Source organism: Cupressus sempervirens, chromosome 10 (assembly GCF_028749045.1).
Source record: "Cupressus sempervirens isolate cs-2001-9-10 chromosome 10, ASM2874904v1, whole genome shotgun sequence".
Lineage (NCBI taxonomy): Eukaryota > Viridiplantae > Streptophyta > Pinopsida > Cupressales > Cupressaceae > Cupressus > Cupressus sempervirens.
In genome coordinates, this window is record NC_143127.1 from 460,810,381 (window position 1) to 460,823,687 (window position 13,307).

The window sequence follows — 13,307 nt, forward strand, 5'->3', positions numbered from 1 at the left end:
TTTTGTGGATTTGATTGTCATGAATTTCCATGTTTCGTCTGGTGTGTTGCTTGACGAATGATTCAAAATTGTTTTTGTCTGCATCGCGAGTTTCTCCTTGATCTAAGTTTCGCTGTGAGAGGGCTTCATATTTGTTTTCAATCGCCAAAGGAGGCTGTAGATATGTCTTCTGTTAGCATGCAATGAATCTTGAAATGAGGTGACTGAATTTTGGTTGAAATTTCGCTTTTTTCGCCATTTTAGGAGAGCAGAGCATATATTTGGAGTTGTTTAGAATTAAATTGGCTTATATCTTTTATTGACAAAATAAACGAGTTAAATTTAAAGTTTAATGTAGATTAGTGACATTTTTTTAGTTATTAAATACTTTTCTTTATATACTATTTGATTTTAAAATTAAAGTTAATAAAAGATAAATTTTATTTTTTATTATGAAGCATACTTTTTCGTTCTAACAACTTGATTGTAGCCAATTTTAATTTTCAAGTTATATTCACAAAGAAGTATAAAGAAAAAAACTATAAGTTTGGAAATAAAAAACACACACTAATAATTAATCGTGACTTTGGTCTCTTACCCATACAAAAAAATGTTGACTTAATTAGAAATGTTAAAATATAATTATATACAAAAATAAGAATTATTGCTCTTTATTTTTCATTTAAAAATGATGGTAATTTTATAATGTAGTATTAAATATGATCAGTGATTACTTTACAATTGATATTATTTTCATTATGAATATATTAATTTTGTATTATATTATATTCAAAATATTGTTATTTTATGGATATATTTTTTTCATTTGAAGTGAACTTATTAAACTCATTTTACATTTTTTAATCTTTATGCTATATTTTTAAAATTAATGTCATATATGTATTTTGAAGTCATTTTCTAAATTAATCCATATATGTATTTTGAAGTCATTTTCTAAATCAAGTAATTTGAAAACTTATTATTCAAAAAATAATAATTTAAATTCAGATTTATGTTTTCATGTTTATATTTCGATTTATCAAGGTTAAAATATTATACTTGTCATTTTATGGACAAATATTCTATCATTTGAAATGAACCTATTAAACTTGTTTTTTTTTTTTTTTTTCTCTTGATATATTTTTAAAAATTAACAATACTATATATACATAGAAGTCATTTTTTAAATCAAGTAATTTGAAAACATATTATTCAAGAAACATTTTAAATCTAAATTTATGTTTTCTTTAAAATTATGCATACAAAGTTTGAAAAATTTAAATGATTTGTTATCCTTTTATCATGATGATGGATAACAAATTGTGATCTAAATATTAATGAAAAATTAGATTATTTTTTCAAATTCAAAATAAAGTTGAAAACTTGATATTTTACAACTTATATTAAAAATATATATACTAATCCAATTTACAAAGTTATATTTATAGTAACAAAAATAAATTATAACAAAACTTTTATTTAAAAATATTTATGTGCTAATCAAATTTACTTTGAAGAGTTTATCCTATCCTACTATTTGATCAATTTTAATAATCTTATAAGTTTTAAATCAAATGCAAAATGCCAAAAGACATGTAAAATTTAATACTAGGTTTTAGTAAAAAAAATGAGAATTTATGATTTGTTTTGACTACAATGGAATATCTCTAAGATTTGTGATTTTTTTTTTTTGGGAAATTTGTGATTTATTTTGCCTTAAATGTTTAAATTAGTATACAAAACACTTCCTAGATGTGATTGTTTTAGTGGTGGTGATTATGTTGTGTATTGCAAGTGTGATGGCATGCTTGATTGCTATGACATGTATGTATAACATGCACCACTTAGATTTAAGCATAAACCCATCAAAGCATAAAGTGAAGGTGGATTTATATTGAGACGCTACAATTAGGATTGCCTTGGTATATATGCACGATGAATGTGGAAGCATAAACAAGGCACATGAACTATTTGAGAGAATACCTCAAGAAGATGTCTCAATGTTATCTTATTGGGAGATGTTTGAACATATTCAAGCTTCCCTACTAAAATTAAAAATTCACTTTCCTTATTTTTCCTATAACAAATCATAGAATATATATTATTATGGCACAACCATTGCACCTAAGACTATATAATCATTTTTTAACAATTCCAAAAAACTTATACATTAGTACTTAGCCTACTACAAAGACTAATAATAACAAATTAAAACAAAAATAAAAAATAATTTTTTTTTTAACCCTTGCTATCATTCGATGGTGTACCGCATGATAAAAAATTTAATCCACAGTCAACTTTTTCCGCAATAGGCAGGTGGTAGATTTGGCTATGAAAAATACCCGTGAGAACCTGTCAACGGTGTCCACGATTAAAAACCGGCATAGTTTAGAAGAAAAATATCGGGAACCCTCGGAAGCAGCACGGTAAACAACTTAACGGGAAAGTATGTTGCATAGCCACCTGGTCAAAACAATACTTTGTTCGCCCTTCTGGAGGATATACCTGCCCGGTGGCGTAATGAACGCGACTATTTGAGGATGCCCACCGTATGACAGCGAAACTAAGAGAACCCAACATCCTAATTTTTAAAATCTGCTTCCAATAATAATCCCAATTTTGCACCAATTCCCTTCCGTGTACGTTTCCAATATTTTGTCCATTGTCTGCGACAAACATGGCTAACATCCACACAATTCCTTGAAAAAAAATCAGATCGACCTACCGAAAAATCGAAACGGGTAAAAATCGAAGATGGGGAGCCGAGGGGAGTCAATTGTTGTGGCAATGGTCATTACGAGGGTGGTTTCGGTGGTTCCTCGTCTTCTCTCATGCGAGTGTGCAGGACTCCTTTCTTTATGTGCCGCTGCTTTGTTCGTCCAGCATAAAGCAGAACAAGCTGTCCATCAATTTAAAATCCAGCGCCTTAATCCTAGGTAACTATATTTTTCATACTTACAGTAAAATTCTCTTTGAGCTTATTGCTGACTGCAAAAAATTATCCACAACATGTTAAAATATGTAAGAAATGCAATTCTGGTATACTTAATTCAACTCCCTTCAGCATGGGATGCCATTCAATTCATGTAAAGACATCTGACATAGTATGATTAACGCTATGCGACCGTGAGAGAGAATTGATCTAAAGAGGAATCTAATATGTAGATTAATCTATACTGAAATTGGATAGTTTACAATGAATGAATAACTTACTTTATAGAAGGCAAAATAAATCTCATCTAATTAGCTCAGAAAATGAAAGATTAGCTCAATTAAGTCATCAGTCCAAACAAATAAAAGATAAAAAGCACCTAAGTTTAGCTTGAGTGAATAAAGTTAAGTGGGGATATCCCAAGGATACATGGATGGCGTGGGGATGTCCTTCAGGTGTTCCTAATCTGTAGATTTTTGCCAGAAACATCCCAGAATCTCAGACACGACACTACTTCGTGCTGGGAGCGTACAGGCAACCCTGGTACGGTTAGAGGATCTTTGGGATATCCTGCTGTCTTCGGGATGGCTAGATGTGCCCAACAGCCATTTTTCTAAAAACTCTTTTAAATTAAGGAAAGAAAATATTTGCTTTACTAGTATTGACAATGTGAGGCCTACAAGGATAGCAGGGATAAGTTTGCGGATACTATATGTGACAGTTCTTGGCATAACCTGTTCAACGAAGAGTACATTGAGCAATTGAGGGGGCTCATCATTAGTCTACACAAGAGGCGAACAGCGCTACTTAAGTCTGCTTGAGTTGTCTTGCTGTCCCATAGGCTATTTTTAGCCTCGTGGACGTTAAAATTTTTATCTATCTATCTACATCAATAGAATGAGCATGCCAACTGTAATATGGAATTAGAGTGTGATTACTCTCCATAGAACGGAAGCATACGACTTGAGAATAAGAGTATACAACTATAAGTCTTTTCCAACAATAGGAAAACATGCAATTGCATATAGCTGTAGAATGAACAAAAGTATGATCGCATACGGCTGTAGAATGGCACACAGCTTGAAGGACAAAGCGGAAATTTGTAGAGTGAAAGTTTAAAACTGTGGAATAAGAGAATATAGCTGTAAGCTATTTTTGCCAGAGGAATCCTGCACACCGTTGTTGAATTTGACATGCTTAAAGTTGAGTGGGATCACTTCCTAATTATTAGTTATTATTATTAATAATGTTTTGAAAATGAATTCTGATTTCTGAATGCATATTGAGCATTGAGTCACTGACAATGAATTCTGAACACAAATATTTTAAATTTATATTTATAGCTGTAGAATGAAAGCACACAGCATGTAAGACAAGGCGGAAAGTTGTGGAGTGAAAGCTTTAAACTGTGGAATAAGAGAATATAGCTGTAAGCTATTTTTACCAGAGGAATGCTGCACACCATTGTTGAATTTGACATGCTTAAAATTTAGTGGGATCAATCACTAATTGTTAGTTATTAATAGTGTTTCAAAAATGAATTCCGAATTCTGAATGCATATTGAGCATCGAGTCACTGACAATGAGTTCTGAACATAAATATTATATGTTAAGTGTCTATAATGTATATATGCATGCTTTATCAATGTTTTCATGTGAATATTTCAAATTTTCTTACACATTTTAAATTTTCCCTAGATATATATAACCATCCACAAAATTGTCAAAAGGAAATTGGCATCTCATTATAAAACCCCCCCACCCCCATCACTTGCAGTCCCCATACCATTAGAAGTCAGGCTCTCATTCCATGGCTCAAAAAAATGCCAGCCTTGTTTTTATAAATGTCCAGAAAGCTAATAGATTAGCCAAAATTTACGAGTTACATTTTTAAAACTAGAGATTGTTCTAAAATATTTGCACAAAATGCCTGTATACTAAGTTTTTCAAAATTGAAAGGTTTTCCTGTTGTTCTACACTAATAAAAATTTGTGTTTCTTTAACATTTTTCATCGTTGATAAATCTTTTTTTGGAAATTTTTGTGAACAATTTTTTGACTTTTCAGAAAAGGGTCTGTAGTTCTTTCCTGACCCTGGACTTGATGTAGTTTTTTGTCTCTCTCTTGTTTCAGGCCAGGTTCTTCATCGGGAATTTTCTTGGGAGCTGTGACCCTTCCCACAGTTATGTTGTCACGATTGATTCAGTTACAACGGAGAATTCTTGCACATGGGAGTGAGAGTCCAGGTAGGCTTGTTTTGTAAAGGAATGCCTTAGAAATGGGTATTTCTTGTAAAAATGACGTAGTTGATGTGGCTCAAACGTTTTTGGTGGATAAAGTAGCCTCTTAGTTATTACACTGAATGTGTGTTATCATAAAATCCTAACGTTCCTCATGGGAATGGAAATGATCATAACTTCTATGCCAATTATGTTTGTTTCTTATTGTCTTATTTATTGGGGAATCGCCAAAAGCCTAATGTCATGTTCAGAATGAGCTACATTACCATCCATGCTGGAATTTGATTGAGGCCATTGTGCTGATAAGTTCAGAACCTTGCTGCCACACCACAGGTCTCTGGTTAATGGACAATGGAGATAATATAGTTAGTTCTTTGTGCATATCACGTACTTCATTTTTTCTTGTCAAGGAGTATTGTTTGACACAAAATTTACATAGTGAAGAATTTGTAATGCATCTAGGTGATGCTTATGGAGACAAAGCATTGGGCCTTCCCGAGAGGTCACCTATACCAGTACTATTCCAGCTCAAGCAACTTTAACCTTGGCGTTTCCTCCAAGGTTAAGCCCACTTAGCTTGCGACCACATTTGCAAAACCTTTAGCAAGTGGTGTGCCTTACGAACCAATCATTATAGAGCCCCTTTTTACTCATCAATTGATAAGTAGGAGCTATTTTCCATAGCAAGTCAATTTGTGATATTGCTATCGGGATTCAAGAGTGTAGTTTTTGAGTCAAACTCATTGTTGCATCTTAGAAAATATCCGGAAGATAATCTTTGAGCTTTATTTAGTCAAAGTTAAAAAATGGATTTAGTATGTTTAAGAAATAACATTATCTGGGTAAGCTTTAACTTAACTATAATATATTATGAGATTTATCTGATCAAAATTGAAAAAAACCAATTTTTTTGCAGTGGACAGTTTGTGATACGCTAAGGTGTTAGTATCTAACAGTATAATCATATTTTACGTTACTGACAATTTTATGTTTTATGACAGCATTGGAAACTTTGAGGCTGCATTTTTGGGCTTCTTGTGCATGCAGCTTGGGTGTGCTTTCTTTCCTTGTTTTTGTTCTATGGTATTCCAGTGGAGGAGGAAATCACCGTTCTTTGGCGAAGAGGATGCAAGTTTCTGTCATTAGCATTGCTTTTATGGTTGCTTTTGGTTTACAATTTTCCTTTTCATTGATGAGAAGCTCAGAGTCTGGTTAGTAGCTTGGTAAACTCTCCTTTTGTACTTGTTCCTCACATTGAAGACTTCGCTTAATTGCTTGTGTTTGTTTTAGCTTATAATACATGGAAAAATCAAATTTTTGAACTTTTATCTTTAAGTTGATTACTTGATGCTTTTGGACTGGTCGATAACTTAGCAATGAGGTCTGGAGGGAATTTTTCTTGCAGGGCTTTTCATATCCATGGGAATTGTATGGCTCTTGCTACATGCCTCGATGTCTGGAATCGCACTGCAGTACATAATTCATAAATTCCCTTTCTGTGCTTCCATAGGTCTGTCACATGGCTAGCTTTCATGAATTTTAATGTTTATCTGGGTTTTTTGGAGGTCAGATGTTTTCCAAGTACTGGACCTACATATACAACCATCTTGTTTCTCAATTTTAGTTTTATATTATTTTTCATATTACAACTCATATATATAGTGCAATTGTGAAATGTAATTCTCATTGTTTCCAGGTGAAACACTGTTGGTTACCAGTGGGTTAGTTCTTTATTTGTCTGATGTGTTAGCTTGTATCCTTTCTAAGGTTTGTGTTTCAGTAATGTGAAGTTTGTTGAATTCATTAATGGCATATTTGTTGGAATCTAATTTCTGAAAATAACTAAAAGGCAGAAGTCTATTGCTTTTACAGGCTAAGATGTATGCTCCATTATCAAATCGATTTGTTGGAGGACTTAATGAAAAAGGAGATGAGATTGGTATGATCATACAGGTTTTCATCCCGAACTCTTGAAATAACTGCAAGAGTCTAGGTTTGACAATTTAATAATTACCTTTATAATTTGTCACACATTTTCTTACGAAAGCCAGTGAATGATTTTTCAGTAGCTCTTCTCTATGCAGGCTTTTCTCGGTAGTCTTCTACTGATGTCAGTGGCTTATAACTCTGTCCTCCCTATTTGGATCCGTTGCATCAACCTAAGCAAGACTCTAGCTTCAAGAAATAATGAAAGAATCTCAGATAAATTTCAGACATCTATTGTTTTCTATGTGGCTCTTGGGATAACATTGATCGGGATTACACCACAGTGGTTATATCATATCAAAGATTTTAAAATGCACCCTTTTCTGTGGTAAGCTAAATCTCATTACTGGCTTTTACAATTTCAAAGTTTTCTGGACAAGTAAGCATATGAAAGAATGAAATGCGCTTGTTGAACTGTATGTTATTGGGTATCAATCTTTTATTAACTTGTGTACTTGGGAGTTATATTGTTTTTTGAGAAGTTATTGGTAATTATCTAATTGCCCATTTGAATTTTCCTTTGTGTGAATCTGAAAACATCATTCTTCTCAATCAGGGACTGGAGTTCCTTTCTATCGTCTATATGGTTGACTTTGTAATGAAAATGAAACAATTCACATCTGAATTTTTTGGACTTCCATTTTTGTATAGCTAGACACAGAGACGTTAACTCTCATTTTCTATTTTAAAAGAATGGAAATGAAATTAGTGTTATTGTGACCAAAGGGTGACACACATTTTCTAATATTTGTAAACATTCAAAGCATTAAGTTAGGTTAGAATCAACACATACAGAAACAGGTGCGACCCATCTTCTAGAATTTAGAAACTAAGGACAAGTAGTGCCATGACAAAACGCCACAGACTTGCATGTTTTAGGTTGTTGATTGGATCTGGTTACATTTGTAAAATGGAACGATCCACATGTCCTTGCCACATCCTTCATGCACTTTGGTATGGGCTCTACATCATGCCTAAGCAAGTACGAGCTGCACCTTTCAGCTCAATATTACAGCTTAGCTTGGTCTGTACCCTGTTTTTAACACAGCAATCTTTTGACAGTCCTATCCACCTTTGTTGTACTCAACCAACACTAGAGAAATAAAATATATCAATGTCCACAGATGACCAAAAGTAGACCGGTGCGACTGGAATATACAATGGATACAAATGTAAAGGCTTGGGACAAAATTTAGAGGCCTTAGACAAAAAGAAAACATGATTGGGAGCTAAGGGAAAGCAGTTTGATTTTTCACATGACACAATTTCAATAAATTAATTAATAGTCACGGTTAAATGGGCACACCAACAAGAATCCTGTGCTTCTATATTATGGTTGTGAAGTTTCTTTGAAAGGACAATGATACAAAGAAGTGCAAGCTGCTTAGAATTTTCAATTTTCCACTTATTATTCTGCAGTTGCATGCAATGTGTCCATTGATCTATAGAGAGTTGATTTGTTTAGGAGGACTTGGATCACTTATGAGTGCATATGTTTGTAAAAGCTTATTTGCAGCTTTTGTAGTTTTGTAATCAACCTTATCATCACTTGCAAAAGATGTGATGGTAACACAATAGTCTAACTGAAATGAGAATCAATTCATATTCAATATTAAGCAAAGGAGACAAAGGCTACTTAAAAGAAGAATACGAGACAATCTTTCCATAACAGAAACAATCGAGAATAAAGGAAAGACAGAAAGGAAACATCCTAAAACTAACTAAAGATGAAAGACATTAAATGAAGTTTCTAAATACTGATTAAGATGATTGTTATATAAATATTGCATAATTTTCAATACCCCTTAATGGTCATCCTTCTAATTATCCTATATAAGACTTGACACAATCTACAGGTCATTTGGCAATGATTACATAGAAGGTTGCCCCTTCTCTCTAGAAGGCTCAGTGACATGAACCTGCTGCTGAGACTCTCCTAGGTGTAGCAAGTTTACCATAATCCTTCCAACATGATGCTATCCCTCCCTTTATCCAGAGACATAGAGATCAGCTTAAAAGAACTAAACAATTTTATAAACAACTTTGCCAAAAATCGTCAAAAGCAGCAACATCCACAAAATTGTCAAAAACTTTTATAGAACACAATTTTCCCTAGAAACTCTTGGGTGATTCAAGACAAGCTGCAAAAAACCACGATTTTATCCAGAAAATGTCAAAAAAATGCTTCTATAAAATAGCACCATGATATTGTAGAAAATTATCAATGTGATGTTGAAATTACATAATTTGGTAAAAAAAATCAACAAAAATCTCTGCTTGTGGAAAAATGGTAAAATTGTATAAATTTAGAAATCTGGAGAAAATTCACCATGAATATTTTGGAAAGAATCTTGTAAAACCTTTCCATGGTTCTTTTGTAGACAAAAATCAGAAAAACCTCTAGCAGAGAACGAACCCAAGATTTTTGCGTGAAAAAATCATGCAAACCCATGATTTTGGTAAAAAAGTGCAAGCCACAGTCTATTTAGAAACATTTGTAGGAAAAAACTTTGTGATAAAAAGAACCCATTGCAATCAGAAACAAATCTACAGTGCCAGAAATTCTAACCAACAAAATGGTGAAACACTTGGCGTGGTTCAAAAAATGATATTGTGTGATGAGCCCAATTGGCTCACTCTACTAAATTTCAAACACATTACTGGAATATGCAAGTAAACTACTCACAACTGATTATGTCTATTATCACAAATTATATATTAATCCGGCAAGTGAAACTCTGCAAGTTATTCCTTTCCATACTTATTCAACTAAATTTGCATAATCCAGTATGAAAACAAAGCATACTGAGCAATTTCCAGCTTTCAATTATTGCTCTTATATTAAATTCCAGTTCTGGTCCAGTTCAGACTTGAGTCAACCAGGGTACTGTTTTTGCCCTGCAAGTTTGAACCTGGGCAAACCAACACCAAAAAGTTTGAACCCAGTTCGAACCCACAGCGAACTGGGCCCCTCGGATGGCTGGAAAGTGTTTTCTGGGCAAAAATAAAATGTTTTTTGGCGTCCACAACCCTAAAAGTTGTTATGAATTGCTTTTGGTGGCCTCTCATTGTCATTTTATGTTTCCAAACAGGATATTTTGTCAATTTTTTTGAATCTTTGATGTTGAAGTTGATTGAACTATATAATGGTATGATCACTATGATTACAAGTTTAACTGTTTATGGTGTTTTTGTAGTTTAAATGTGTTACTGTTTATGCTACTATGTTACATTCTAATTTTAATTCATGCTTCATAAATATGTATTTATATATTTTTATAGTATTTATATGTTTTTGTACTAACGAACCCAAACCCCTTTCCAAAATTTTGACGAACTTGCGAACCGGTTCTCAAACTCTGAATTTGGAACCGAACCCGAACTGGCAACTTAGCAGTCCTATGCAATAAATGTCTACTGAAATACAATCCTATTAGTCAGTGAAACAATATGAATTTCAAAGTCTTGAGCCAACTAGCAATTTTTTAATGATATTCAATGATTTCTTCAGCAGAAATAATAACTATAATTTAATGGAGAGGAACCTGGTATATTCCACGTGCATTTGCAGCGGGATAAATATGCACGTCTTTGCGTGGACTAGAATGACAACAGTTCACCTTCAAATACCCCAAATGCAACCTCACAATCTTCAGAAATGGCTGTTGCCAACAATGGTCACAGAAACCTCTTAGCCGCTGCACACAATCACATCCCAGGCTGGAGGGAAACAGGCCAACCATGTGGGCAAATCAACCAGGACCCTGCATGTTCAGTCTAGGCGATATGGGATTGTAAATGCTGCCCTTAATTACCGACTTTCGCTGCCTAAGAACTGAGGACTATGGTAAGAGAAATGGTGTCCAAAATCCAGGTTGTTCAACGCCCAGATTGCAGTCAAATCACCATGCAGATAGCAGGATCAACAGCATTGAAATGCAGATGATTCACACCAAATTGCAGAGATACAAACCCATGCTGAAGCCTTAAAGCCTGATGCCCAAATCAGTAATGATAAAATCCAGGTATGATTGATTCCCAAATGCAGTTGCAAAAGAGAGGTATCTCCAGCAAAATTCAGTGTCTTCTAAATTACAGTAGCGACAGGATGGAAGTTTCAGTCAATTCCCAGAAAATGCAAATACCAAATTTCAGAATTCCCACTCACAATTCTCAGCAATAGAACTCTTCTCAGCTACAGTCAACACAGTATGAGAAGAAATCAATATTCAGATTGCAATCAAATCAATGCCAGTTACCTCAGCAGTGGACACAACTCAGTCTCAAAACCCTGAGGAAATTATCACGCAAATAACAATTAATTGGATGCCTTGTTCTCACAAATGGTTTCATATTTATAATCAATTGTGCAACTTGGCTTACTCATTACACTTCTCACCTAAGAAGCTTCAACTTCACAACACCAAATTATGACATAAAGTAACATAAAGTAATTTATAATAATGAAACCTCAACAATAAATTAATAAATATGAACCCCATCAATAAATAGCTCAATCCAATGGAGAGGATGACTGACTCTCAATGCCACCAACTGCATTGCCAAATATGGCAACTACCCAAGATAGACTTACTATAAATAGTAAGACCACCTCAGAGATCCTCAAAACTCATTGTCAGGTCACAAGGGTTGCGATGATGAACCGGCGTAGCCAACTGCAGTAACTTGCTAAGAATAGGGACATTATAGTCCTTCGTCCCCAAGATATCTTGTCTTCAAGCAATTCGGTAACATATTGAATGCCAACCTCCACCCAGATCCCATAGGAAGAAGCACATGACATCTGTGTCATCAATAAACCAACTCCATACCAACAACATCGTCAAAACCAACAACATAATCATAAAGACAATACCCAATAACTGTGCTAATGATAAGGTATCACCAGAACACATCTCCATAGTAGATCTCAGTATGTCTTCATTCTCTGCACCAACCCAACTATCATGCCCAATATCAAACTCAAGTATAGACAAACTTTGTACCCGACATAAATCTTGAACATGTGGATCAAATATGAAGCTATATGTACTCATCACCATATATAACCTACTGCCACTCTGATCATCCCCATCTAAATTATCAAGGTGTTGTGATGACTCTTATCTTAAACTTATCATAGTAAACCCACATGGAATGGTCCATTGCTGCCATAGGCCTCAATGCGCAAGAGTGACACTTAGAAAAGGGCCCCTTGCACCAAAACAAAGTTGTCTCCTCCTCAGATCCTCTTGTGAAGTCTCATTAATCTTTCCAGCTGATATCCCCTTCTTAGTAACTTGTGGGTGCTCCTCATCAACAAGTGAAGAGGCAGAAGGCTTCAAAGCAAACTTACTTCAAGATGATTCCTCAAGATCTCTTGCTTTCCTCATAGCCTCCAATAAAGTAGATGGGTCTAATGACTTAACCCACCCTCAAAGTGGCTCAACCAATCCCTCCATGAACAACAACATTCGCCTCGGCTTAGATACATCATATACCATCACTGAGAGCCTTCGGGACTCATTGATGTAAGCCTCTAAGCCACCAGTTTGTCTCAGTTGAGCTATTTCTCTAAAATAAACCTTAGAATTCTTCCAATCAAATATCTCAATCAATCGCCTAGCAAACTCTTGATAGGAAGTAAATTGATCATGTCACAAGGAGATTAACCCATGGTAATAGTAGTTATGGGCTACTTCGTCAAGGTGCGACACTCCAAATTTGATTGCATCATCCTCAGTCATAGGACTTGCAATACCAAATATGTGTCAAGCTTATGGACCCAAGCTTGAGCCATTACTCTACCACTGCCATCAAAGTGCTCTAATGTCATAATACTGGCCATCCCATGTAAATTAGTCTATCAAGGCCTTTGTCTCTTAGGTGTAGGCCTCCCTTTAGAATGGTTCCACTTTTGCATCAGGAATCTATCAAAATTCATGTTTTGCTTGAATGCTTGCAGCAGAGCATCCCACTTAGCAAATTGTGCTACCATGTCATTCGCAAAAGGTGTGGCCTCGGTCTATTATTGACACCAAAGAATGAAGAGGGTAAGAGGAAATATCAGTGGGTGGTGGTAAAGATTTCTTTCAGCTTTTAAGTTGGACACCAAAGAATGAAGAGGGTAAGATTTATCAAGATGATATGGTTAATTCTAATGTTCAAGAT

General features: G+C 34.5%; 1 protein-coding gene across 2 annotated transcripts in view; it reads left to right on the forward strand.

Moving 5' to 3' along the window:
* Nucleotides 1-2,319: 2,319 nt before the first annotated feature.
* LOC149534689 (phosphatidate cytidylyltransferase family protein) overlaps nt 2,320-13,307 on the forward strand; it is a 51,729-nt gene continuing 40,741 nt past the window's right edge. Inside the window, exons 1-7 of one of the 2 annotated variants that reach the window (XM_089807126.1) lie at nt 2,320-2,915; nt 5,044-5,156; nt 6,152-6,361; nt 6,556-6,660; nt 6,847-6,917; nt 7,023-7,103; nt 7,235-7,464. In XM_089807126.1, coding sequence (XP_089663252.1) covers nt 2,734-2,915; nt 5,044-5,156; nt 6,152-6,361; nt 6,556-6,660; nt 6,847-6,917; nt 7,023-7,103; nt 7,235-7,464 — 992 coding nt within the window. In that variant the 5' untranslated portion in view covers nt 2,320-2,733. The remainder of the gene's footprint in view (nt 2,916-5,043; nt 5,157-6,151; nt 6,362-6,555; nt 6,661-6,846; nt 6,918-7,022; nt 7,104-7,234; nt 7,465-13,307) is intronic. The other variant, XM_089807125.1, reaches the window with a different exon arrangement.